This window comes from Drosophila navojoa, chromosome 2 (assembly GCF_054131105.1).
Source record: "Drosophila navojoa isolate 15081-1374.11 chromosome 2, UAZ_NAV_1.0, whole genome shotgun sequence".
Lineage (NCBI taxonomy): Eukaryota > Metazoa > Arthropoda > Insecta > Diptera > Drosophilidae > Drosophila > Drosophila navojoa.
In genome coordinates this window covers 13255652-13279240 of record NC_142890.1, presented here as the reverse complement: position 1 = coordinate 13279240, position 23589 = coordinate 13255652, and the positions used below count along the sequence as shown (strand labels likewise).

General features: G+C 42.9%; 5 protein-coding genes across 6 annotated transcripts; 2 read left to right on the top strand and 3 right to left on the bottom strand.

Moving 5' to 3' along the window:
• Window positions 1-5518: 5518 nt before the first annotated feature.
• unk (RING finger protein unk) lies at window positions 5519-11951 on the bottom strand. Of its 2 annotated transcripts, XM_030382887.2 has the most exons (9): window positions 11811-11951; window positions 11534-11743; window positions 10207-10626; window positions 9942-10144; window positions 9498-9640; window positions 9151-9262; window positions 8844-8966; window positions 8199-8773; window positions 5519-8134 (listed from the first exon to the last, which is right to left on the bottom strand). In XM_030382887.2, exons 1-9 carry the CDS (start codon window positions 11870-11872, stop codon window positions 7937-7939), a joined length of 2046 nt encoding a protein of 681 aa, XP_030238747.1. In that variant the 5' UTR covers window positions 11873-11951; the 3' UTR covers window positions 5519-7936. The 2 variants fall into 2 exon arrangements, with proteins under 2 accessions (XP_030238747.1, XP_030238748.1); XM_030382888.2 differs by lacking the exons at window positions 9151-9262; window positions 9498-9640.
• Window positions 11952-11980: 29 nt separating this feature from the next.
• LOC115562102 (uncharacterized) lies at window positions 11981-15711 on the top strand. The gene is made up of 3 exons (XM_030382886.2): window positions 11981-12139; window positions 12210-14285; window positions 14345-15711. The coding sequence occupies exons 1-3, from the start codon at window positions 12071-12073 to the stop codon at window positions 15602-15604; spliced, it is 3405 nt and encodes a 1134-aa protein (XP_030238746.2). The 5' UTR covers window positions 11981-12070; the 3' UTR covers window positions 15605-15711.
• bigmax (helix-loop-helix-leucine zipper transcription factor bigmax) lies at window positions 15699-16889 on the bottom strand. Its single transcript, XM_018111136.3, has 3 exons — window positions 16709-16889; window positions 16079-16491; window positions 15699-16003 (listed from the first exon to the last, which is right to left on the bottom strand). The coding sequence occupies exons 1-3, from the start codon at window positions 16839-16841 to the stop codon at window positions 15785-15787; spliced, it is 765 nt and encodes a 254-aa protein (XP_017966625.3). The 5' UTR covers window positions 16842-16889; the 3' UTR covers window positions 15699-15784.
• A 260-nt stretch (window positions 16890-17149) lies between these two features.
• Hmu (adipocyte plasma membrane-associated protein hemomucin) lies at window positions 17150-19592 on the top strand. The gene is made up of 4 exons (XM_030382864.2): window positions 17150-17442; window positions 17508-17713; window positions 17771-18071; window positions 18179-19592. The coding sequence occupies exons 1-4, from the start codon at window positions 17327-17329 to the stop codon at window positions 19248-19250; spliced, it is 1695 nt and encodes a 564-aa protein (XP_030238724.2). The 5' UTR covers window positions 17150-17326; the 3' UTR covers window positions 19251-19592.
• Window positions 19593-19719: 127 nt separating this feature from the next.
• LOC115562096 (uncharacterized) lies at window positions 19720-20441 on the bottom strand. Its single transcript, XM_089256221.1, has one exon. It carries the CDS (start codon window positions 20146-20148, stop codon window positions 19879-19881), a length of 270 nt encoding a protein of 89 aa, XP_089112347.1. The 5' UTR covers window positions 20149-20441; the 3' UTR covers window positions 19720-19878.
• Window positions 20442-23589: the final 3148 nt, after the last annotated feature.

Sequence of the window (23589 nt, the reverse complement as noted above, 5' to 3'; positions counted from 1 at the left end):
ATTTATGATTATATATGATTATTTACGAGTCGAGCTGTAAATAATTGCTTAGTATTACCTTATTATTACAGTGACATTTTTGCAGTTTGTTGTTAGGTCTTGGAATAGCTTACATTAGTAAGTAGTAAGTAGTAGTTGCCCCTATTAATTAAATTTTTATGTAAGCTTACAAAATTTGCACTTCATTGTTAGCTAATTTTGAAGGGAATGTCAAGTTACAGGAATTTCATGTTTATTTACAGTACACATACATGGATTGCAAGTCAGCCACTTACTATACCACTATAATTCAGCTCTGATTAAACAAAATCAAGTGTGGGTCAAATATTATTGACGACGCTGTTAGCATTGGGCTTTGATGTTTCAGCAGTATCGGTCTTAACAATCAAATCATATTTGCTTATCGGCGGTGTTAATTAGGTTTATGTGGAAATATAATAACTTGGGATTTTTGTTTACATATTAATGCTCTGGGATTTCGCACAGTTTGAACGACTGTGGCACGAGCTCGTAATACTGCCAGAAAATAAATCTAATCAAGTTTGCATTAGCCTCTGCTAACATTGTAACTGCTCACAAAATATTATAAAATGTTAATTAAAATTGCGTAAGCAGTAATTTTACAAATTTCCCGATTTCTGAATATTTCCCAATATAAAATTGCGTCATTGCTGAAACCACATTTTGAATTCTGCGATTTATTGCTTATCTGTCCTGCGCATGGAGAAGAGAGAGAAGAAGGAGTGAGAAGAAGGAGTGGAAGAAGCAGGGGACATCAATGCCAGTGAAGCCAAGTGGCAGCACTTACTTAAAATATTAAACAGCGATGAGCCTCTGTTGCCCTTTCAAGCATCCCTCTCCAGTTCCATATTCATCTTCAGACTCATCCACAGCGCCTCCTCCTGCTGCGCCCTGGCCCTGGCCATGCGCACCGATGCGCTCTCAAGTGCTGACGGCGACCGATGGCAAACAGGCGAGTATTTAAATGTGTATCATGGCGTGCCGAGCCGCGGCGGCGACGAAGCGCATGCGTTGATGGACTTGAATTATATGTGACTTAAGCTTCGCGCTGCTGCATCCAGCATCCAGCATCCAGCATCGGCAGCGGCAGCGACATCAGCGTCGGCATCGACACTGGCATTGGCAGCGGCATCCTCGGCAGCCAGTGCCATAAAAATTAAAAGTCATTATGGCCTGGAAAAGCATTTAAGCCGCGGTGGCATCGAGACTGTGGCACATTCCCACAGTCGCTGGCAGGTCGACGTCGACGTCGATGTCGACTCGAGTGTCGCTGGGCTGTCAGAAAGTGCCATGAGACGGCAGCCACATGCGTCCACTTGGAGTGGGTTAATATTTGTTTGCATTATCATTTTGAATTGACAGCAAAGTGGCGCTTGTTGCTGTTGTTCTTCTTCATGTTGTTGTTGCTGTTGTTGTTGTTGTCGACCCAACGGGCGGGCGTTGATTCGTTCGCTTGGTCGGTCAGTCAGCGCAGATAGCCAGACCAGAGCTCAAGTTGTTTGTTGTCTGCGCACCGATTATGGAAAGTTGATGACCGGCAACGTAGCACCCATCATAGCCAGCCAGGCAGCCAGCCAGCCATCAGCCAGCACCTACACAGAGCGACTGAGAGCTCCACACCCAGACAGAGGAGTTAGAAAATTGCCATTTTTCTGAAGTTTTCAATTTCGAAATGCCATTGCGCTGTCGCTTTTGTTGTTTTAGTTATGTGCCGCTCGTGGCGCGTTAGCCACAAAAACCGCAAACGGAATGCTGGCTCGATCCAGCCAACGGAGCGGGGGCGGGGCAGGGCGGCCACACTTCGTTAAGTTGAAGCCAAAGCTAAAGTCAAAGTCAACGTCAACGTCAACGCCTGTGCCAGTTAAATAGATATTTTTTTTTTGTTTTAGTTGAGATTTGTTGCTGTTGTTGTTGTTGTTGTTTTTTTGGGTTTGTTTCGTTCTTGTCTTTCGCTTTGATCTGCGATGCTTCTGGCAGGGCCCCGAGGCGGCTGCTGCAACGTGGAGCAAATTGAAAATTGATTTCGCCTTGCCCGGGCAGAGTCCAGCACCCAGCAGGCAGCAGGCAGCAGTCAGCGGGCAACAGGCGAAGACCGAGCAAAGACAAAGTTAGCACGGCAAGTTCGTTGCCTAAGTCTTTCGTTTCGATGACTCAAAGTGCGCGCCATGAAATTCCCACATAAATTGCGCGCATTGTCAAATTAAAAATGCCTAATGAGCTGTTGCTCGCCGGCTCGGCAGCCAAGCAGCCAAGCAGCCAGGCAGCCAAGCAGACAGCAATGCAAAAGAGCAGAAAAATGCATTAGAAGCGAGCAGGCAGCGAAGAGCTCAGTTCTCGGCTTATGGTTTTTGTTTTTGCTTTTGTTATTATTGTTGTTGTTGTTTCTTCTTACGTATCCCCATGGCCAGCACACAAGCCAAGCAGCATCCAGCAACAGCCAACAGCGGCGGCAAAACGTATCGTGTTACAAATCACGGCGGGATGTGCGGGCGGGCGGGCGTTCGTGCGGTCTGTCGTTCGTCGGACAACAACAACAACCAAACAAGTTTCGAGTGGAAATGCGTGTAGCGTGCAGCGTGCGAAACACGGCCGAACATGAACATGGAAGCCTGATGCTAAAGCTCAAGCTGATGCTGATGCTGTTGCTGTTGCTGATGCTCTTGTCGCAAATGTTGGGTCTAAAAATAGTTGGCGGCGGGAATCGGGGAGCGAGTGGGACTGCAGCCGTTTAGCCCAACATGAAAAATGGCAACACTTTTGCGCTCATAAAAACTATTTATACGCCAGTCGGGCAGTACGCAAACGATTGTGGACCAAATGGATCGGGCAACTAATATGCCCGAATGAATGCATGGCAAGGCGCATGCGCATGCGCGTGAGATCTCCACGCAAGATCATCAGTCGACAGGCAGCAGGCAGCAGGACCCAAGCGACGTCCACACACAGCCACAGCCACAGCCAGAGTCAGAGTCGGAGACAGAGGCAGAGGCACAGGCACAGTCCAGTTTGAGTCCGGGACCACACAAATACAGGCACGCGTTCGCTGACAGAATAAAAATTGTTGCGCTTGTGTTTAACGCGCGAACGCGGCGATATCGCAGCAACAGCAGCAGCAGGCAGCAGCAGGAGCAGGCAGCAGTAGGAGCAGGAGCAGGCAGGCAGCAGCGGCAGTCTACCTTGTTTCCAAACTGGCTCCCTGGACCACGTCTCTGGCGCATAGAGAGTGAGTAAGAGCGAGAGGGCTCAGGTTAAAGTGGCAGCCAGGCACCGTTGTCAGTTGGCAGCGAATGCGTTGGCGGGGGTAACGGTGCGGCGATGCGGGGCATTGTCGGCTTGCTTAGCTATCACTGAACGATTATCGTGCATTTTAAAATTCTTACGAGTTTCTGCCGTTGTTGTTCAGCCTTTGCCTTTTTATATTGCCCTTTTCACTCGGCCTCTGTATGTGTATGTGTGTGTGTGTGTGTGTTTTGTGTGTGTTGCTATTGGTGTTGCTGTTGTTGGGCAGATTGAAATCACGCATGGGAACCACAAGCGCCTTTGCTTTTGTCTGCTCGTCGTCGTCGTCTCCGTTCAAGTCTGCACTCTGCACAATAAAACGCGCACACAGATCCTTTAAACACACTTTTATTAATCAGTATATCTATATATTTATATACATATATAATCATTCATATATATATAGGTGTATCTATGCATACATATATGCGTTTTGTATGTCCATATGCTTATAGTGTATTTATCAATTTGTTAATTGCATAGTATACATAAGTAGTACTCATAGGCCAACAGAAGAGCGGAGTCTTATTTGCCTGCCTGTTGGCTCAAAACAATTTGTTATTTGTTACATATTTGCAGATAGTTAACTAAATTACTACACAAGTTGTTTGTCAATAATGGATATTGTGAATACACGTACATTTGTTTTCATATTTAATCAGTTAATTGGTTAATTAGTTCATATTACACAATTGATTTGGTTTGCCTCGAAATGCAGTCGAGTCTATTGTTTGACGTAGCAATACGTTTACATATAAACATTGATTAGCTCTCTTCAACTCTCTCCCACTCTCTCTCTCTCTCTCTCTCTTTCTATTTATGTATATTCATATGTAGGTGTATATGTATTAAGAATATTCTTTAGTTAATAACTCTGCTTAACTACAACATGTGCCTGTGCGGGCAACAGAAGAACATAACTGCAATCTGAAATGGTTTTTAGTGTGCTTAGATAACGTTGCTATTCACCCAAATAAAAAAATAAACAAATACAAAAACAATAATCCAAAAATTATTATAGACTTTTAGTTGAGCGACTTACGTTAATTGCCTGTTGGAACGGAAATGCCTTCAAGTATAGGTAATTCCTAAAAAAAATTATGTATGATTCGCCATACTTTTTGCTTAGCCTGGACACGAACCATAACATTCGTTCGCCGAATGAATAGAGCTTATTAGTTTTCTGCTTCAGTTGTTATCAACCATAAGTTCAGTGTCAATTTTAATTAGTTTGTACGAGAGAGTTATGCAACTGCAACTGCAACATAAATACATTCAGAGATATTCTATAAATTTCTTATATAAATTATATAGCCTATGTAAAAAGGTTCACTTATGTAGAGCTGTCTAAATTGTATCAATAGTTCAGCATACGCGTATTGTGTAAAAATTGCTAGTAAATGGTATTTGTTGTTTAGAGTTAATTAGTTGACACATATCATATTAAATAATATAATCAATTGCTTGTTTCCATTTGTTACTTTGTATTGTGGGCTGTTTTACAATTCCTATTGCTATATATATATAAATATATAGTTGATTTCATTTGATCATAATATGACAGTACTTTTCAGTTGCAAGGTTAACTGTTAATTCCTTATCGGTGTTCAATGTTTTCTGCGTTTGTTGATTTCAAATTCATATTTTCTTCCCTATCTCCCTCTCTCCCTCCCTCACTAACTGTCGCTCTCAATAGAGTTTTAAACCTTTAGTTACAGTTTCATTTAAATAATTTGTTATGTGTATTAACTATGAAACAACTAGTAGCAAACATTTCATTATTACACTAATTCTACATAATTGCATTTTAGAATCTTGACTTTTTCACTTTGTCTGTTTATTATTAATTATTTGCATTATTTTTTATAGAACACTAAGTCTAACTAGAAGTACATTTGATATTTTAGACATTTATTTTTGTTGTTTGTTTAAGTTAAATTTCATAATTTTTTATCAACTCGTTTTGTTTTCTCTTTCTTTCTTTTTGCTTTTGTCTGCCTGGCGAACGCTCAATGTATAAGTGTCTGTGTGTGTGTGTGTGTGTGTGTGTTCGTATGTTTTATTATTGTTTCTAAATGGAGCTGGAGCTTTATTTATTTTGTTTATTTATGTTGTTGTACATCAAGTTCAGTTTAGTTGGTAACAATTCATTAGCTGCTGCTGCTGCTGGCGAGAGCTTTCATAAATGTATATTCATATATTTTTGTTCATTCATAAGTTTTTTTTGTTTGTTTTTTTTTTTTTTTAATATTTTTTGTTTTTTTAATATATTTCTGGATCACATATTCAAGTAGTTTCAAAATCACATAAAGATCACTCTTACAGTAGCGTATACAAAATATACAACATTTCCCATACATTGCGTGTATATGTCTCAGTTAATTAGTTATTTGATTTGTATTGTTGAGTTGTCATGAAAAGATTCAAATGTGTGAGTTGTTGTTGTTAATTGCTTGGCTAGTAAGTAATACAATGTTTGTGCTTCTTCAGAAGATTTGTGTTTATTGCTATAAATACGTTGTGCCCAAATAGTCGGAGTTAGGGGGTTTATTTCAAAGCAGCTTCGAGTTGAAGCAATCATTCGAGTTAAGCACTCAACAGCTCCATTATAAAACCAATTAGTAATCATGTTTTTCTTTGTGGTTCCTGCATGTCTTCAAACGTTCTAACAATTGTCTTTCCCATTTTGTATTCATATTTGATGTGTTTTGTTTTTGGATTCACTTTTGCCTGTGTAGCGCAGTAATAATTTTAAAGCATTTCATTGCAACACACACAATAACATGCACATTTAATTATTCTTTAGTTAATTAATTTTTGGCTACTACATACACACAAAAGCCTTTGCGCTGCTTAGCTAGTTCGCTACAAAATATATATTTATTATTTATATATATATATATATATATTTTTTTTTTTAACTGTATTCATCTTGATTATCTTTCGAGTGTTTATGTTTGTATTACTACTTTCAATAAATGCCTAAGTTTCTGCATGTGAAATTCATACTTAGATAGTTAGGTCCAGTTTCATGCCCTAAGTGATCAACTTGTTTTCCATTAGTTAAATACCTAATAATACATTAGAGTTCATTATATTAAATATATATGCTCAACTTTGTCATAAGCTACATTATTACATTAAATTTTTGTATTCGCGAAAAATATGCTGAAGACGGGTTTAGATTAGATTCGGTTAACATTTATCATAGACTGAATTCGCTGTCTGGAGTTACATTTATTGTTATATCTTTAGCATCACACACTTTATTATTTTTGTTTTGTTTTGTAAATATTTTGTATTTAATATTCTTGTACAGTAAATATTGGCCATCAATATATATTTTCGACTTTGACAAATTGTTTATCATTTGATTTTTGACCTGCCTTTCAATGGAAGCTTCTCATTTAATTTAAATGTGAAAATAAAAAATATTTTAAATTATTACCAAACAAAAAAAAAAAAAACGTACTTAAAGCACTAACAAAATCACATAGTAACCTAGTAGAGTATAAAATTGAAATACACCAGATACAAATTATTAAAAAATGTTAATGTGTTCGTGTTCGATTTAATTATTAATTATTATCTATAGATAATTTGATGCAGAAACAGTTTCTATATTTGTTGCTGGCTAAACATGAGAAATAAAGGAGTTTTCTTTTCTTTTCTTTTCTTTTTCATTTTCACATAGTAGTATAATGTGGCCTGAAAAACGGTCCAAACTGATCAAATGTCAAAGATAGATTTAATACTATCGTGGATGTTTCTACAATTATCATTATTTTGTGCGTCCCTGCAAAACTTGCTTTGAATTCTGTCATTCAAAGATCTTTGATTAAAGACGCTAAAATTCGAACCTTGCCTAGAGATCTCTTAATTACATTTTCGATTTGTTTACATTTCATTTGAACATATCTAAAAAAAATTACAAATATAAGTTGTTAGACAATTGGTTTATAAAAATCACTGGTGGTTCTTCATTTGTTGTTAGTTAATTATTTCTTTCTTTTAAATTTAAGCGGCGTCAAAAAACTTTTACGTCACATATTACATGAGCGTTTACGTGTATATCATATAGAAGTAAATGGTTTTGTTTCCTTAATTAACTGGTCAGTAGTGACTGCATGTTTAGCAATTTTCGAATACAGATATAAAAGTGGAAATGCTTTCCGTACAAAATAAAATGTCATGGACTAAATGAAAATTAGAAATTTGTTTATATACGCGTTGCATATATAAACAAGACGACTAAACAAAGAATAAACACAAAACTAAAAATGGCAAACAAACCAAACATTAAAAAAAAAATAAATGTATAGATAAAAAATGAATTAAAGAAGTTTTCAGTAGCGCTATTTCGACGATTAGTAAACTTCAAATGCTTAGCAGCTTGCTAAACGAATTACATATTTTGTGCCTAGTAATTGCTAATATCCAAGATAATTAATTTGCATATAGATAAATATAAATAATATATAAGCATATGTGTAAGCTCTGCCTTTGCTAGTCAATCAACTTTCTGCTTACGATTAAAGTATTCTGTTTCCCTCGCCCGTTGTCACTGAGACCAGACTTTACACCAACTGGACACGGCAGCTATTCACTTATAGTCCTGGAACGGTTGAAACAAATTCTATGTGTGCGTTGTGATTACCCGCACCTGACAATAGGGGCACTCGGTAACAGAGCCAGCGCACGTATTGCAAATGGACAGATGATTGCAGGGCTCCAGCGTAACGGTGCGATTGTTTTCCTCACATTTCATGCACTTCTTGGCATTCTCCAAGTATAATACTTTGTCTACCTCCTCCAAATCCGTGCGCAGTTTTGACTACAAATTGTTGTTGTAAGTATTTTTCTTGTTAGGTATTTGAAATTTCAAGCAAGCAACTTACCTGCAATTGCTTAAGCTTTTGTATGGATAGGTCGCGCAATTCGCCAGGCAAATTGAGCTGCCTTTGCACTAGATCGTGCCGGTCCTTCCACTCCAGTGCATCCTGTTTGGCTTTGTCGCGATGCATTTCGGCTATCTGCAGCTTGCACATGAGCTCCTCAAGACGTCCGGATAACTTTTGGATTTGCGCATTCTTTGTAAGTAACTCGTTGGTCATGCGACCCAAATCGGTATTATTTTGAGACTGCAGAGATTGCAAACTGAATGCATTCTTTGCCGTATTCAGCGTGTTCTCAAACAGATTGTTGCCCACCGAGCTGCTGTTGATGTCATCCCTTATGGTATTCAATTCTGATATTCTAACTGATGGACTTATAGATAATCCGTCGCCAAATCCAGGCGATATGATGCGCGATGGAAAAAATAGGCTATTGCTATCGTTTTGCGTGGCGGCCGAAAGGGAATTGCTTAGCTTATTGGATGCGCCATACACATTGAAGAGATTGGCATGATTTGTTGGGCTATAGGTGAGCGAGCTGCTGGGAATGTTGACGGCAAAGCCACCTGAATTGAAGTCTATATTGCGAAGAGTGGATAAATGAAATTAGCATGGTACAGACTTGTTAATTTGTCGACAGTGACTCACCGTTAATGGAGTTACTTAGTGTTGTATTAGGAATGTTAATTGGCGCCGAGGAACGTGTTAATAAACTATTGTTAACCACACTTGCCGATAGCGAGTTCTCGCGTGGATCGTCCAATGTACAGGCTGCTTGGAATAGTTTTCAGAAAGAAAATGCGTTAGTTTGGTTTTAGTTAGTGTGTATAGTATTTGAATTATTTCTTTCGTTTTGTTTTGTTTTCTTTCTTTTTTTATTCTTATGCGCTGTCAATTTGTCCACAACCATTGTTGAAAACAATGCAAAATTCAATGTAAAGTATATATTACTCACGATGGCTGTCCAGTGGTAGTGATATATTTAAGATTTTGCTGGAATTAGTTGTATTTTCCAAAGCATCTACCAACATTTTGTTGGTTGTATTATTACCATCAATATTTAATAACTACGAAATAGAGAATCAAACAAAGAGAAACGAAGAAACAAAATGAGAGCGGGACATATTTCTCAATGACTGGCGATTTGATGCTGTTAGCTGGGATTAGCTGATGATCGAGTGGAGTGGGGTTAGAGTGTTAGCGAAATGCTTGACGCACACACATATGTACACACACAACAAAGTAATGTATAGGGGGAGATCAATCACACTGATTTCTGATTTGCAATTTGATAATACGTACATTATTGCTCAGCTGGAGCAGTCCTGTTGACAGCTTGCCATTAGACACCTCATCCTGCACTTTCAAACCGGACAAGCCATTGGAAATGAGTTCGCTCAAAGCAATTTCTTGATCACGCATCTTCTGCTCGTTGACCAGATAAGCTTGAGGTGGGGGGAATATGGATTCAAGCAGCAAAGCGCATTCGATTGTTGCATTGATTGCATTTAATTTTAAGGGTTTTACACAAATGTGTGATCAATGTGTGAAAGTGAGTAAAAGACAAGTAAACAATTAAACAATATCAACCAAAATACGTATATAGGTAACATGTGAACCTAATCTATATTGACTAGACTAATATACACTAGTTCACTAGCCGCCCGCTATGGTTGTGGAAAACAGCGTCTTAAGTCTACAGAACCTTATCTATAAAATGATTCAGCCAATGTCTGCACTACTTACGTTCCACGTGCGCAAAAGCACAGAAGACGCTGCGCGGACAGTAGCCAGCCTGTTGTACGTCGTTGCATTTTGTGGACTTGTAGATTTCCGGATGAAATTGCTGTTCGGTGCGAGTGTGACAGTACTGGCAATTGTCACCGGCCTCACAGTTGCCCGGCTCGCCCCACTCCTCGCCGTGCTTGACATTGGGGCATGGAGTTGACCTGCGAAGGCATTGCGAAATGGTAATAAAAATGTTTAGCTACGATTAACTAAGCAGACTCACCTATATTTGTACTTTCTGGGCGAGCGACGTTTGTCCTTGCTGTTGTGGTATTGTGGACAGGCATAGCCCTGGCGACATAGGCGAGGCGGACGCTTGCACTGCTCGGTTTTGTAGTTGGCCAGCACAAAGTTGGTGTCTTGCCATTTGGGATCCTCGTTCATTAGATTCCGTTCCTTATCGAGCGCGTTTTGTGCATTGGTGCCGTCTAACGTTATATCCGAATTTTGCAGTGTCTCCAGCTCTTTGATATCATATACTGGAGGACGCTGATCCTGCATGCCATGCGCAAAAGCGCAGTGGACACCATTTTTCACACAGTACCCACGGCTGTCAGTATCGTGGACGCACATGCATGTCTTGTAGTAGCGTAAATGATACCGACGCTCTGTGTCGCCGGCAGTGCGGTGTAGGAATGGGCATCTGGGCGAAAAATAATGGAGGGAGAATTGTTAAGTGACGCACAGAAGGACTGAACCGCAGGCTAAAAATAGCGACGCAGCCGTTCATCCCCAACCTACGGTTATAAAAGCAATTGGGTGAATCAGCACCCACCTACATACACACACACACACACACACACACACGCACAGACACAAACATATATATTCACAATACAAGTCAGGGTCAGGATTGTTGTTTCTGTTATTGCAGAATATGAAATTGCGTATTATTTTACTATTACTCGCTCTCTCTTGCTTTGTGCTCAACGTTCGTTGCTCAAAGCTTTGCGGGAAAGCTTTGCCCAATATAACTGTACATTTGAAGCTACCAGTACTGCTTTTACTACATACTATGATGCCGCCGCCGGGGGAAAACCAAAATAAACTGAAGGAAAAACGCGCAAAAGCAAAACGCAATAAAAACAATGACGCACACACTTGTAGCAGCTATAACTGTCGCTGCGCACTTGAGAGTGTGTGCGAGAGCAACAACCCTCAGTCGAGACACTTGCCGATTAGAATTTCCGAGCTCGAGCTGCTATATCGCCTAAATCACTTTCACTTTTGCATTCTATGGGCGGCCGTTAGCATTGACCTCTGCTTAGGGTGTTATTAGATTACGCACAAACACATACACAGACACTGGCATATATAGAAATAGTGGCTATTTAATTTCACTTTTAGCTAGTCGATGATACGCTGATTCCTCTCCACACTCGCACGAAAAGTTTTTGTTTGTAAACACGAAGCCAAGAGATACACACACATTGCAAAGAAAATTGAGCGCAAAGAGGAAATGAAAAAATACTACGTCGTTGATTGCTCGCGTTGGCGTCTTCACAGTTCACCCAGCCAGACGTCACACTTTGAACAGCGTTAATACTCACTCATCGCCCTCAGGACAGATTCCAGTTGTTTCATCATATTTGGTGCAATAATTATCAGCGCTGTAGTTAAATGTGCCATCGTGTTTACGCACGGGTCGCCGACGACGCTGATTTTGAAAATGCCAATTAAAACAAACGAATGGGCGATGCTGGTTACATTTGTGCTGCAGGAACGATTGACACTGTTCCACGCGGAATTCCTTCAGGTAGCTGTGGAAGCAAAAGGTTGTGGTTAGTGAAAAATATACAAATTTCACCTTGAATCATGTTTATTTACGTATAATGACTGGTTTTTTCTTGGTTTGAAGATAGCAATAGCTTGCTCGCATCGTTCGCCATCTTGAACTGAAGCACTATGCCAGTGAGACCGCATGCCAATAAGCGGGCAAATGCCTATTTCGAAGATTACTCATCGCTGTTATCGATAAATAGCCAACGATGACTCTGCACGTGTAGTCGGAATGTATAAGAGTTTTGTTTAATTTATTTATTAGTTTGCTCCAACCACTCCGTTAGCCAGGCGGGTCCTGTTTAACAATGGCTGCGACAATTCCCAAAGGCGAGACAAAATCCAAAAGCCACAATGACTGTCTTTCCTATTTGCAGGTAGGTTGCTCTGCCGGTTTAAATAACTTACTTTTGTGTATCGACTGCGTTTTACCACCCCCACCCACAGTCCCTAGGCGATGGCGTGCCCAAGGAGGTGGCCGACCAGCTCGCAGCCCAAATTTTCGAGGAGGCCAACCAATCGGAGTCACTCAGCATTAATCAGGCTGCCCTAAACGTCAGTTTCCGCGTCTATTATCACATCGTCCACAAATATGAGCTCGCGGACGAGCATTTCTCTAATCTGCCTGAGCGTCTCTCGTATGATCAACCGCAGGCGTTTCTCATGCTGCAGGCGGTTCTGCTGACCAACCATTGGTCGCGACTGGATGCCCAGCTGATAGAGGACAAGTGCATGGATGCCATCATTGCGGCCCTGCAGCACAATGACAGCAGCCTGGTGCATATATTAAAGGCCACTAATTTGCTGGTCAAGAAGTTTACGAAGCTACAGCTTCTGAGGCTGCATCTGGAGCATTTTTACCACTGCCTGCAGCGTCAGAGTCAGGTTGGCTCGCGAGAGGAAACGTTGACGCTGTTCAACCACTGCTGCAAACAGGAAAAACGCGCTTTTGCCTACTTTCGCCTCATCGTGGAGTTCTGGCCGTGGACGAATCGGAACAAATACTACCTGCTGAGCGGCATACTCAATTCCCATGGGCTGCCACAGCTGCTGGCTGCGAGCGGGCACGACGAGTCGGAGTTTTTTGCAGGCCTGCGCTTGAGTCTGAGCTACAAGGGCCTGCGTGCGGCCAGTCAGTATCCAGTGAAGAGCCTGAGCAGTCAGCGCTCGGCAGCTCTGCTCAATCTGGCTGTGGAGCTGCTGGTTAATGGCAACATAGCGGAGATTCAAAACTTTCACTCGCAGTGGTTTCTGCGCATACAGCAACGAGATGCTCTCTTTCAGCTGCTGCAGGCGAAGCCAGAGATTGTGGAGTTCCTGGCCAGCTCGGAGTCGGCTCGGTCGGCCAGCGAGCAGCAGCGCCTCATACTCATATTCAGCATGTTCGCCAAGGAGATCTATGTGGCATCCAAGCTGCATTTCTTCAAGATCAGCACGGAATTGTTGACCAATTGCAGCGGATTCGAGACGGAGGCGCAGTTGTTGATCTTTAAGTTCCTGGTGGAGAATCTCGCCAATTTCGCTGTCGAGGATTGCCTGGATTTCTTCTACAGCTTCATGGAGCGTCATCGTGGCGTGGAGAGCTCCGAATTCCGCAACACAATGCTGGGCAAGATGCCGAACATTATCAACCACACGGCCAAGCACTTCAGCAGGGCCTTGAGGGTGGATGGAGGCGCTGGCAGCGATGCACTGGCCAACGACATTAAGCGGTTCTTCCGGCAGCAACAGGAGCTGCTGGAGCAGGACATCCTCTCCGACGTATATCAGCCCAAAATATTCGCCCTGAAAATGCTCGAAATCCTGCACAAATCCCTATACAGCACGCGCGTGACCAAGAATGCCAAGATGTGCAGCACCCAGCAGAATCAGCAGCTGGGCGCCTTCCTGCTGGATCATGGCGTCTTCCAGCCAAAGTCCGTGGCGCAGTTGCTGTTCAAGTCCCTTGACGATCCGCAAGGCTTCGACGATGCTCTGGAGCTGACCGTTTCGCTTCTGCTCGAACTGGGCCACGTGGACAGCGTGCAGTGCAACGAGCGTTGCCTGACGCTCTGCCTCAGCTCCGATGTGGATGAGTGCTCCCTGGTCTCGCTCTATGCGCAGCTGGTGGTTCGCAGCGGTGCTGATCCACAGCTGAACCACAGCCTCTACGACCAATGTCTACAGCAATTGACGCACAAATTCGATGCATTCCAGCTGGATCCACTGAAGACCACAAAAAGCGACGGCGGGCATCTCTTTGGCCACATCTGTGTTCTGAACGAGTTGGTCAGCGGTGGTCGGATTAGTCTGGAAGCAGATGTAGCAGAGCTCTTGCCGCTGCTCGAGAGGATACTGAACGTCATTCTGAAGTTTCTCAACTTGGCCAATGCGAGGCAGGCGGAGACGGAGCCATCAGCCGCCAGTTTCCAGGACATGGACGAGAGCTTGCAGCTGCTGGTCAGTGAGAGCGCCTACGTGGCCGACGAGGATCACGAGGCGTGTCGCAAATATTTGCTCATGAGCTTCTGGCTGACATTGAAGGTGGGTGTCTCCGCAATCGTTTCTTTGCAATTCTCCTTAATCTATTACCTTCATTGCAGGCAAGCTGTGACTTGGCCACCAGCCTGGCTTGTGCGCTGCTTCGCTCTGCCCCGGCTGGCATGCCCGACTGTGAGGCACTGCAGCGCTGCTTGGACATTAATGTGGCCGTGTTGACTCGGTGCCGGCACAAGGGCGCCATCGAGGCAGCTGGCCTGAGCATTGGCAGGCTGACGCGCGCCATTACCAGCAGTGTTCCCAGCGGGGATCGAGCATTTGAGCTGCTGCACGATTGTCTTGAGCGAGAGCTGCTCTCCGAGTGCCGTCAGGTGAGCACCACGCGACGCGGCGCCGGCTTCTCCATAATGTTTCTGCACGTGCTCAAAAACGATGATCCGCGCCAGCGCACACTGCTGCATCGAGCGGTGCAGCGCATACTGGAGCGGCTCAATGGCAGCGCCAGCGACGAAGCAGCCGGCAGCAGCAACCACGACCTCTGGGAGGCATTGGCGCTGCATTATCTGTGCGTGCTGGTGCGGGACACGGAACTGCGGCCGGCCATGTGCAAGTACTACAACGAGATCATGCTGGTGGCCATTGGGTACATCGACTACACCGAGTGGACCATTTCGAATGCTGCGCTGCAGCTCTTCGGGGCGACACTTGGCAAGCTGGTGGGCCAGCGGCAGGCGACAGAGTTCGACACGAAGCTAGAGTGGGAGCCCAGTGAAATGAACTACGAGGAGCTGGCCTGCCAGCTGCCCAAGGCCTGCGAGTACATGCTGAACTGCTGCAGTGGCGATAAGGCCACATCCTCCATTATACTGTTCCTGGGTTTTCTGTCCAAGGTGGAGCACCTGTGCACCACTGGCCAGCCGCAGCGGTCGACGCAGTTACTGCAGCGCTTTCGCCGGCTCAGCTGGCGTTTGCTGCGCCACAGATGCGAGCATGTGCGTCAACTGGCGGCCACATGCTTTGTGCGCGCTCACGAGTTCCGTTGCGATCTTCCGGCCGTGCTCTTGGCCAGCGCCAAGAAGGCGTCGCAGCTGAAGGACGACAACTTCTACGAGGCTTTGCTGTTCACCATGCAAGCGGGCGTGCTCAAGCTGCAGCACGAGGCGCGTCATGTCTGGACGGCGGACAGGATGCAGCGCTACCAGCTGCAGCTGCTGACGGCGTTAGCAGTCGACGAGCAAGTGGCTCGCTTCAAGGCGTACACATTGAATGTGCTGCTCCAGCTGCTGACTCTGCTGAAGGCCACTGAGCAGATGGAGATTGTGCGCCAGATTCTGAGTGCGCGCGGCAGGCACGCCCTAAGCTAAGTATATGTAGGCAAATCTCTTATCTAATTGTAGCATTTATCTAATCTTTAAGCTTAAGCCAAAAAGTCAATGTTAGCCCCTTTATATCGCACGCTTTTACAACTAAATGACGCATTTACTAATGAAAGCATTTACCAAAAACAGAAACAAGACCGAAAAAACAAACGACAACAAGGGGATTCAACTGAAGCCCTCCCCAGTTTCCTGGTCCATGGCCTGTTGCTGCTTCTCTTGCGTCTCCTGCGCCATCTGCTGCAGCGTCCGGCTGAGAATGTTGCGCAGAATGTGCGGCTTGCAGTGCTCCTCCAGCCAGGGTATGACGCCGCTTGTCAGCTGCTTGAAGTTATCCATCGGTATGTTCTGGAATGTCTCAAACATTTCGTCCAGTATTGCCTGAAACTGTGAAACACGAGTCAGTGAGCGATTGTCACGGGGTTATTTCTAGTGCGACTATTTGGCTCGCATTTTGCTGACCACTTGAAATTTGGCCTCGTCTGTGAGACGCGCCTCTTCGGGCCCCGGATTGGCCTGCTGATGTTGCAGCATGGTCTCGTAGCCGTTCTGTATGATACGCAGCGCCGTCACCTCCTTCTGCAGAGCGGCGCTCTCGTCCTCCTGCCTGATTTTCTGCTGATTCAGATAGCCAATGTACTCGATGGACTTCTGCAGTATCAGCGCTTTGCTCAGCTTGTAGCCAGACGAGTCGTTTGGCTGGCAGCGTGGCACCAGCTCCTGCAGACTGTCGTAGCCCTTTTTGATCGCATCCCGACGCTTCTGCTCTGCCTGGGTGTGAGCCGAGCGTCGGCGCTCCTTGTAGCTCAGCGAAGAGTTCGAATTCGAATTTGTAGCTCCCATGTGTCGTGCATCGCCGCTGTCGTCATCGTCGTCTGTGTGCGCGGGAAGAGACCGAGACAGAGTGAGAGAGATATAGATAGATAGAGGTCGGGCAAATGTAATAAAATGCTACGCGCTGATAATGGATACCAGAAATAACAACAGAGGCGGAAACTCAATGCCACCATCATTATTATCAGCTGATCGTCACGCTCGCATTGAAAACAAACAAAAACAAACGAATCAGTGAAGATGACGCTGACTGCTTACCAGAATTGTGCGCCGAAGAGTTGGGTGTATGGGTGCTGCCCGCGCTGCTACAGCGGGAGTAATGCTTGCCGCCCAGATCTTGATCTTGCTCCATGCCGTAGGCTTCCTCTTTACTGATCAGATTGTCGCTCATTATCAACTGCGTCGTCCACAAAAACAAGAGCACTCAATTTACTGTGTGGTTCAGCAATATGAACTAGTTCACATGGTGGAGGGCGCTCGATAATCGATTACTTAGTATATATTTCTGCCAGTATATATTTCTGCCAGCCAAAATATACTGCAAATAAATTAGTATTTGCTTGTACAGTAAAGTTATAAATAAAGCATTGCTTAGAAGTCCATTAAAAAATATTTAATTTTTCTCGCAATGATAATTTTCAATTAACATTAATTTGGTTAGTCATGCTCCATCAGCACATATCTAATAGGCGGCTTAAGTATTGTTTGCTTTGCAGCCCTGTTTTAACTGCACCGGTGCGATGACTTTTGCGTTTTCCTCTTGAACTTTGCCGTCGTGTCGATTTTGGTTTTTTTCTTGGCCGGTGCTGCCATTTACTATAAATTACTTTGTTTAGTTAGTTAAAAGGGCTAGTTGCTTTATATACATACCTAATCATGGGACTCTTGCGGTCAATACGTCTGAGAATCATGAATTTCATGATTTTCTTTCTAATTATTATTTTGTTCCCGGGTCTGCCCCCGCGGACAACTTTCCCCTATAAAGATTTCATGTAAGCTACAGCTCGCCTAATTTATATACATATTTAATAAATAATACTAACACATTCTTGCACAGTGTTGCCCCACCCAAAGAACTGAAGGGAGCCCTCGAGTCCAACTTTCACTTGGAGGGCGCTGAGCGTTTGCTGGAGGGCCGCATCTATGGACCGGAGTGCCTAATCGTGCGCAACAATGAGATCTACACTGGCCTACATGGTGGTGAGATCATCAAGCTGACATCCAACCATGTGACGCATGTAGCCAAATTCGGCGAGCCCTGCGGTAAGTACTCTGACTGCGTATTAAGGATACTCGCTAATATCAATAGTCCCCTGGTAGCCGAAGTATTTGAGGAGGCGAAGTGTGGTCGCCCGCTGGGCATGGCATTCGATACCCAAGGCAATAATCTGATCGTCGCCGATGCCTACTATGGACTGTGGCAAGTTGATTTAACCACAAACAAGAAGAAACTGTTGGTGTCGCCGACTCAGGAGCTGCCTGGCAAGAGCATCAATCGGCGAGCCAGGGTCTTCAATTCAGTGACCGTTAGCAAGGAGGGTGAGATCTACTGGACCGATTCTTCTTCAGACTTCACTATTCAAGATCTTATATTTGCCTCTTTGGCTAATCCATCTGGGCGGTGAGTTCATTTAATATTTTAAACGAACGGTTGCCGCTCAAACCGGTTTCTGTTTGACCTAGCGCTCGCCTCACCCTTCGCCTTTCTCTAATGATTTCTCTTTACAGTCTATTCAAATACAATCGGGCCAAGAACGTCAGCGAAGTGCTGCTTGACGAACTGTTCTTTGCCAACGGTGTGGCGTTGAGCCCGAATGAAGATTTCATTGTGGTGGCTGAGACGGGAGCAATGCGTCTGACAAAGTATTACCTGAAGGGCCCCAAGAGCGGTCAGAGTGAAGTCTTTGTTGAGGGTCTGCCTGGCTTGCCCGATAATTTGACTCCCGACGCCGACGGCATTTGGGTGCCCCTTGTGTCCAGCGCTGACAGCGAGCATCCTCCCAGCTTCTCGCTCTTTTCGCGCTTCCCCACCATCCGTCTGTTCCTGGCCCGCATGCTTGCGCTCTTCGAGCTGCCCTTCCGTTACATCAACAGCGTGTACCCGAATAAGTTCTCGCAGCGTTTTGTGCACTTTGTCGGTCACGGCGAGATGGCCATGTTCTTGGCACCCAAGCGCACCACAGTGGTTCGCGTGGACTGGAATGGCAATATTGTAGGCTCGCTGCACGGATTCGATAAGTCCGTGGTGGGTGTTTCACATGTGCTCGAGTTCCAGGATCATTTATATCTGGGCTCGCCCTTCAATCACTATTTGGCCCGTGTCAAGTCCCCCAAGGCGGCCAAGCAGCCCACCGTCAAGGTGCGTAATGTGCGCGTCGAGGGCGGTCTGGAGGCGTCTGTTGGCGCTCCACCGACAACTGCCAAGCCCAAGCCAAAGGCAGCACCAAAGACTACCACGAGCACAACAACTACAACTACCACAACGCCAAAGCCCCAAACTACGACAACCAAAAAACCCACGACGACGACGACCACAACAACAACAACAACAACGACTACGACAACTGCCAAGCCAAAGACCACTACAGCCAAACCAGCCACCACAACAACAACAACAACAACAACGCCCAAGCCGGCAACAAAGAAAGAAACAAGTTCCACACCCAAACCAGAGACAACAAAGCGCTCAGTGCCAAAGAAGCCAGCGCCTGTGGAGGAGCAGATTCCCGTTGACACCAAGCCTCCGAAGAAGGAGAAGCTCAAGGTGATCAACAAGGAAGGCTCCCATGTGGAGCTCTAAAGGGCCAACAGAGCCTCGACATTCAATTCCCTTTCATTTCTTAGCCGAAACCCCAACAACAATACGTTGATGTCGTTCGCCCAGAAACACTCAGCCCTCGGGCGATTAATTATTTAGTTTGAAAGTAGTTAGTTCAATTACAACTAGCTGCAAGCGTTAACAGAATGAAAACATAATTAGGGCAGCTATTTATATGTCGCACAACCTGCATATAATTGAGTTTTTGCTATTCTATATATTGCTATTCCGATTTCCAATAACGGCAACATTCCCTTTTTGTGTGAATCATTTGCATTCCAGTTAAATTGATGACGGATGATTATAAATTATGCTCACAAATAATTCTAAACAATGCTCGAAATTGTTAAGCAATGGATAAAGACACCTTGATCTAAGTTATATATACATATATATGCGTATATATATATATATATACATATATATATATATAGATGAAATATAAAAATACTTTTTGATTTTGTACTGATATTCTCATTTGTGTGTATTTTTTGCACTTATAAAGTAAAATGTTTTTTAAAAACAATACGACTTAAATGTTAAATTAAATATATAAGTTATGTTCTATGTATAAATAATGAGAGTGAGCGAGCTGGCGAGCTAATTGTGCCTAGGACTGTGGACGACTTGGGGGCTCCTTTGGGTCCGTCCATCTCCATTCCGTGTAGTGCACACAGCGGCCGAGCTCCTCCGAGTACAGCTGCGACTTGGGGCAGCGTAGGAAGCGAGCGCGCGTGCCCTGCTTATCGCACATCCAGTAGGCGGTCGGATCCCAGAAGTTCCGGAACATGCGGTTCACCTCGTCCAGCCCCTGGCAGCCCGGCTCTCCATTGTGCTCGTAGTATTTGTACTTCTGGATGGGCAAGTGAGCAGTGGCCATATTTCTGCGAGCAAATATGCGAAACGGAAGTGTTACAAATTTTTCTACTTGTCACGCTGCATATAATGCGTTAAGTATATGCTTTAAATATTTAGATGCCTGGGCGCATTAAATTTAGACACTTGGTGCTTTGTGCTTACCTCGGATTTGTATAGTCGTATAGTCGCTCAGCTTCCGTTGGCAAACAGATGTTTGGTGTATATATATATATATGCGGATTTCTCTCCTGCCTTGCGAGACGTTTACCGTTTCACAATTATTGCGATTCTGATTTGTCATACCGTATAATTCCTCATTTAAATACTTTTTCATGTGAGCGACAGGCGAAGAGCGGAACGGTGTCGGAATTTGTTAGTAATGTCTGGCTGACGGGGGCCGAACGTCTTGCCGAAACATCGCGTCGCTTCGCTTCGCGTCCAAACGTTTATCTATAAAGCTAACAAGAACACAAAAACAATTCGCTCGCAATTTCGCTCCTCGCACCCGGCGCGATCATAAACGATCGACGACTGGCGAGGCGGATGGATTGGTCATACGTTCGCTGGGACTGTGTCACGTGTTGTCTCCGTGTTCGGGGAATACGCCAAAGCGAGAGTTTGTGCACTGACATAATATGCGCTGAGTTTGGTGAAACACTAAAGACTGCGATCAGCTGGAGCATGCACGACTCGCTGATGCCCTGCAGAAACTTATGTGAGATACATAGGGAAAGTTGAACCATTGAAATATATCTTTAATAGTTGAATACTGATATACATGTGTAAGCATGCCCGACTTGGTAATACCCTGCATAAAGTTATTTGTGCCAATAAGTAAGATTAGGGTAGCTGAAATATATTTCAATATATTTATAATAAGCGCATAATTTGGGACTCTGTTCAGTGATACCCTGTAAAGTGTTCATATATATATGGAATGCACTTCAATTGCGTACTCAATAATTAAACGTAATTTATATATCTTATCTATGTAAGCTGTTTGAGTTGCCGTCTGACATATAAACTTCTAGACTACTTTTACTACTCTTTTTTAGCTCATGTCTTAAAAAGTAATTTAAAAAGGGCTATTATAATCACGCAAAGTGTTTAATATATAATATTTTTACTAGATATATGATATCAAGATCATCTATATTTGGTCATATTTTGTATGCCATTGTATATGTCATTGAGTCTATAACGAGTACAGGGTATTCTAAATTTTTCCACTTGGCAACGAGCTGTGCTTCCGCCCGCCTTATGGAAATAGATTTCAGTGTCCAAAGGGTATTTTGATTGCGTGCGTTTCTTGTTTTGAAACTCAACTTAACATTTAGTCTTATGTAATAAATCGGACGCATGCCAGACATTTAAGCTAAGTACGTCATCTTAGTGGAACGTCAGCAGCTTAATCTGGTGCAGAGATCACGCCCGAAACTTATGCGTCGAGCCCCTCTTTTTTTTATGCCGTCCGGTACTTTTCCCCGCGAGCTGCTTTGACGCAGGCCGCCTTCAATTCAGCAAGTGAATTATCGCTTGAAGCGACTGAGGCGAGTCTACTACACGTGATCGACAAGTGGGGGTCGCTGCACGTAAGAATTAAGTCTGCCGATTGGGAAGGCACACACACCTAGATACCGTAGATTACAATTGTGTATGGGCCGTTCACGTGGGCAGCAGCTGCTATAATTTTTTTCTCGAGCACACGAGGCGTATGTGTAATAATTGTCTCAGAAGTTATGAATGTAAGTTCACTGATTAGCGTATTCGGGCGAAGCCAGCATATGCTGTTTATTGTTTACTCTCGACAATGTGAGAAATTTGATTAGAAAAATAAAAATGAAAAAAAAAGCTACAGCAAATTTTTGGGCAAAAAATAAAACGAAATTTTAATTGCCTTTTGCAAATTTTGTTTACGTTGCTCGAAGCATCGCTAGACTTGTTGACTTGTGTTTCAGTTTGTTTATATTTGTGCTTTATATTTCTAATTTCTGGACTCGACTTGGACTTGAAATGTAATTTGCACTCGCTAGAAACTCTGTAAACCGAATCCATGTTTCTAAAAGTATTACAACTTCTACTCAATTACAAATATTTAAAGTCCCACTCCTCCGTCTGCTGGTCTGTTGCTATGCTAAAGCAGACTATATCTAAAAATAAGTTTTCGTAGTTGTAGTTAACCGGAATAGACTAGTTTATCACGTAGCCAACACGTGAACACTTATTTGAAAATTAAAAACTTGAATGGAAAACTTTTAACTGCATGCTAAACATATTAAAGCCAACTAAAATGAACTTAAAGATAAGCAAACCCAACTGCTCTGGCTGCAAATTGTACTAAAAATATATAAGGTACAAGTTTAAGGCCACAGTTGCTGCGCTGAATTTTTAACTTAGTATTAATCTTATAGTAATACTAATCTATAGTAAATGAATATAAATATTCAGCTACGGATAATTAATTTAATATATAAATAGATATATATTAATTAATTAAATAGATATATAAAAAAAAACATTGAAAAATAATTTAAAAAAAGAAACGTTCGTAAATATATAAAGAATATTAACAAGATTAAAATAAGTTTATAAGTGCATATAATCTTCGGTGTGTTAAGAAAATTTCCATCCAGCTATTATGCTGCGTCGTTTAAAACGGAATTTCACGTACTTAATATTTGTGGAAGTGAGTTACGAATGTGTAAATATTAAAAAACTTGTAGGTATATATGCACCTGCGGTAAAAAATTGTAATAATAGTAATGGTAGTAGTAGTAGTAGTAGTAAAGTAGTAGTATGAATAGTATCAGTAGTATAAAAAGTAGTAGTATGAATAGTAGTAGTAATATGATTAGTAGCAGTAGTAGTTTGAATAGTAGTAGTAGTATGCGTAGTAATAGTAGTAGTATGAGTAGTAATAGTAGTAGTATTAACAGTAGTAGTAGTAGTATGAATAGTATTAGTAGTATAAAAAGTAGTAGTAGTAGTATAAATAGTAGTAGTAGTATGATTAGTAGTAATAATATGCGTAGTAATAGTAGTAGTATGAATAGTAATAGTAGTAGTATGAGTAGTAATAGTAGTAGTATGAGTAGTAATAGTAGTAGTATGAATAGTAATAGTAGTAGTATGAGTAGTAATAGTAGTAGTATTAACAGTAGTAGTGGTATTATTAGTAGTTGTTGTAGTAGTACTACTAATAGTAGTAGTAGTAGTCGTAGCTAAAACATTTTAGTAAGAAAAATATGAGTAGTAGTAAAGAAAATAGTAGTAGCATATTATATATTCATGCTACTACTATTTTCTACTATTCAGTAGAAGTAGTATGAATAGTAGTAGTAGTAATATAGTAATAGTAGTAGTGGTAGTAAAAACAAAGTATCAGTAGTAAGAAGAATAGGAGTAGTAGTAATAATAGTAGTAGTATTAGTAATAGTTGCAGCTAAGATTAACACATATTGCT